General features: G+C 36.8%; 1 protein-coding gene across 1 annotated transcript in view; it reads right to left on the bottom strand.

Annotated features, from left to right (window-relative positions):
- Positions 1–609: 609 nt before the first annotated feature.
- LOC101862505 (xanthine dehydrogenase/oxidase) overlaps positions 610–2,500 on the bottom strand; it is a gene marked incomplete in the record, with an annotated part of 42,769 nt that continues 40,878 nt past the window's right edge. The window contains 1 exon segment of the mRNA XM_013083157.2: positions 610–2,435. Coding sequence (XP_012938611.1) covers positions 2,362–2,435 — 74 coding nt within the window.

The following is a 2,500-nucleotide window of genomic DNA, read 5'->3' as shown; positions in this document are numbered from 1 at the left end:
TGAGGAGCGCATGATTTCACAACGATTCATCGCATTCATTGTTGATTACACAAAACCTTTTATAGCTCGTTATGAAGTACAGAGGATATAAGGCATATGATCATAAACAAAACTAAATACAGAAATGTCCAGGAGAAAGTAAGTATTTAGTCTGAGTAAAATAAAACAAAAATCAAGCAAAGAGACATTAAAAAATAGATGCACAAAGAAAAACATTCTTTCTGAGAGGTACAAATAATCGCAGTCTTCAGAAAATGATACGGTAATTATATAATTCTGGTGGTCCTATTTTTCCAACTCGTTTTAGAAGAGACCATGCACTCTTCTTACGTAAAAAAAAATTAAACGAAGGTTTCTTTCAATATTCTTTAGAGTATGGTGGAGCCGCATTTTCATGATTTTTGAGCTTAAGAATTTATATAACTAGGTTTCGATCGCTATGTAGATCTATCATTATAAAATACTCTAGAATTGAGTCATTGCTTTCTAATTCCCCTTTTTAAAAACAGGTTTAGTATCCGCTGTTCTTCAAAAACTGCACGGATACAATATGCAAACGGTAGTCCCCGCAGTATTTTTGAAAATTGTTATAATTTTTTATTTTTTAAAAAGATTTGTTTTCAAAAATAATTTATTAATCTTTTCAGGGGTGGGATGAGGGTGGGAGGCTGCAGCTTTGAGTCGTGAGTGAGCTCGGGCTTTCAATGACGTCACAACTTGCTTCAGAGAGCAATGCCTTTCTGTTGAGACAGGAAACACACTGCAGACGATATTATAGAAGGATATTAACGAGGGGAGGTAAAAGTGTGTAGCAAGAAAAGCGTATCACATGGAGATTGTGGCCCTTGGTTAGACTGCGTCTCTAATTTATATTTAAATATGAGTGTTTTTACAGCCCCATTGACACAATGTATATCATCAAAGAGGCTGATCTATGTCTGTGCATTCTTGCGCAATGGCGATACGATTTCAGGGAAGTTTCTCAATAGGGTGCAGACGACATCCGACCAGTATTACATGACTAAGCTTGATCAGGTTTTTGTTTACAAGGGAACAATATTGACTGAAAGATATTAAGTTCACTTCGTATTAATATGAAGAGCACTCCATGCTAGGGTCAATTCCACGTCTCTGTCAGGCAAACCTTTGATTCGCCTACATGCCTGTTGGATAGCTCACATTGGGGGCATACATTTTGATCAAAAGTGGCCATATTATTATTATATACCAAAAAAGAAGGAGAAATGAGCAAAAACTATGAAAAATTAAATGAATCTGATATTGACTATATATAATACATAGGCATAGTTATCTGTACTGACGATACATCATGTATTGCATTGGCATAGTAATCTGCATTGACGATACATCGTGGATTGGTTTGGTAATCTGTATAGAGAATACATCACATATTGTATTGGCACAGTCGCTGTAATCTATATTGACGATACATCGTTGATTAGCATAGTAGTCCGTATTGACGATACATCGTGTATTGTATTGACATAGTAATCTGCATGGTATTCTGCGTTTACGATAAATCATGAATTGTATTGGAATAGCAAACTGTATTAAAGATATACTTTGTATTTTATTGGCATGGTAATCTGCATTTAGTTTTAGTAGAGGTTTTACGGCACTCGCAACTGCATAAGGTAACATGCATTGACGATACATCTAGTATTGACATGGAATGAGTTAGATATTATGAAAATCTTGTCTCGCTCCTTTTTTTAAAAGGCTGAGCTGGGTTTTAGGTTCCATCATTTACTATTTGACCGTTGGCATGGTGTTAATCAGTATTGACGATACATCATGTACAGTATTGGCATGGCAATTTAAATTGACGAAACATCATGTATTATATTGACACAGTCATCTGTATTGGCGATACATCGTGGATTGGCGTGATAATCTGTATTGGTGATACATCTTTATTTTATTGGCATGGTAATCTGCATTGATGATACATCTAGTATTGACATGGAATGAGTTAGATATTACGAAAATCTTGTCTCGCTCCTTTTTTTAAAGGCTAAGCTGGGTTTTGGGCCCATTCATTTACCATTTTACCTTCGGCGTGGTGTTAATCTGTATTGGCGATGCATCATGTATTGTATTGACATGGTAATCTGTATTGACGATATATTAAGAATTGGCATGGAGTGAGTTAAATATACGATGGTCTTGTTTCTCTCCTTATTTTGAAAGCAAAGCTGGGTGTTACACTCCTTCTGGTCATTTCCCTTTGATCTTTGCTTGCTTCACTCACTCAGTACTCGGAGAGTACTGTGAGCTGTAATAAGCCCTCTAGGGCCAGCTTCTGGTTCAGCTGCCGTGACCTAGTCTCCTTCACGCCATTCAGTTTCCCAGGGTGTACTTGGTGACATCATTGAGACACGCCATCTGGATCATTTCCACGGTGGATGGGGCATCTTTGGAAGAAAAATTATTTTTCTGGTTGTTTTCTATTCTTATTTTTTTGGGGGGTGGGGTGGGG

This window comes from Aplysia californica, unplaced genomic scaffold, assembly GCF_000002075.1.
Source record: "Aplysia californica isolate F4 #8 unplaced genomic scaffold, AplCal3.0 scaffold00214, whole genome shotgun sequence".
Classification (NCBI taxonomy): domain Eukaryota; kingdom Metazoa; phylum Mollusca; class Gastropoda; order Aplysiida; family Aplysiidae; genus Aplysia; species Aplysia californica.
This window is presented reverse-complemented; position numbering and strand designations above follow the sequence as displayed.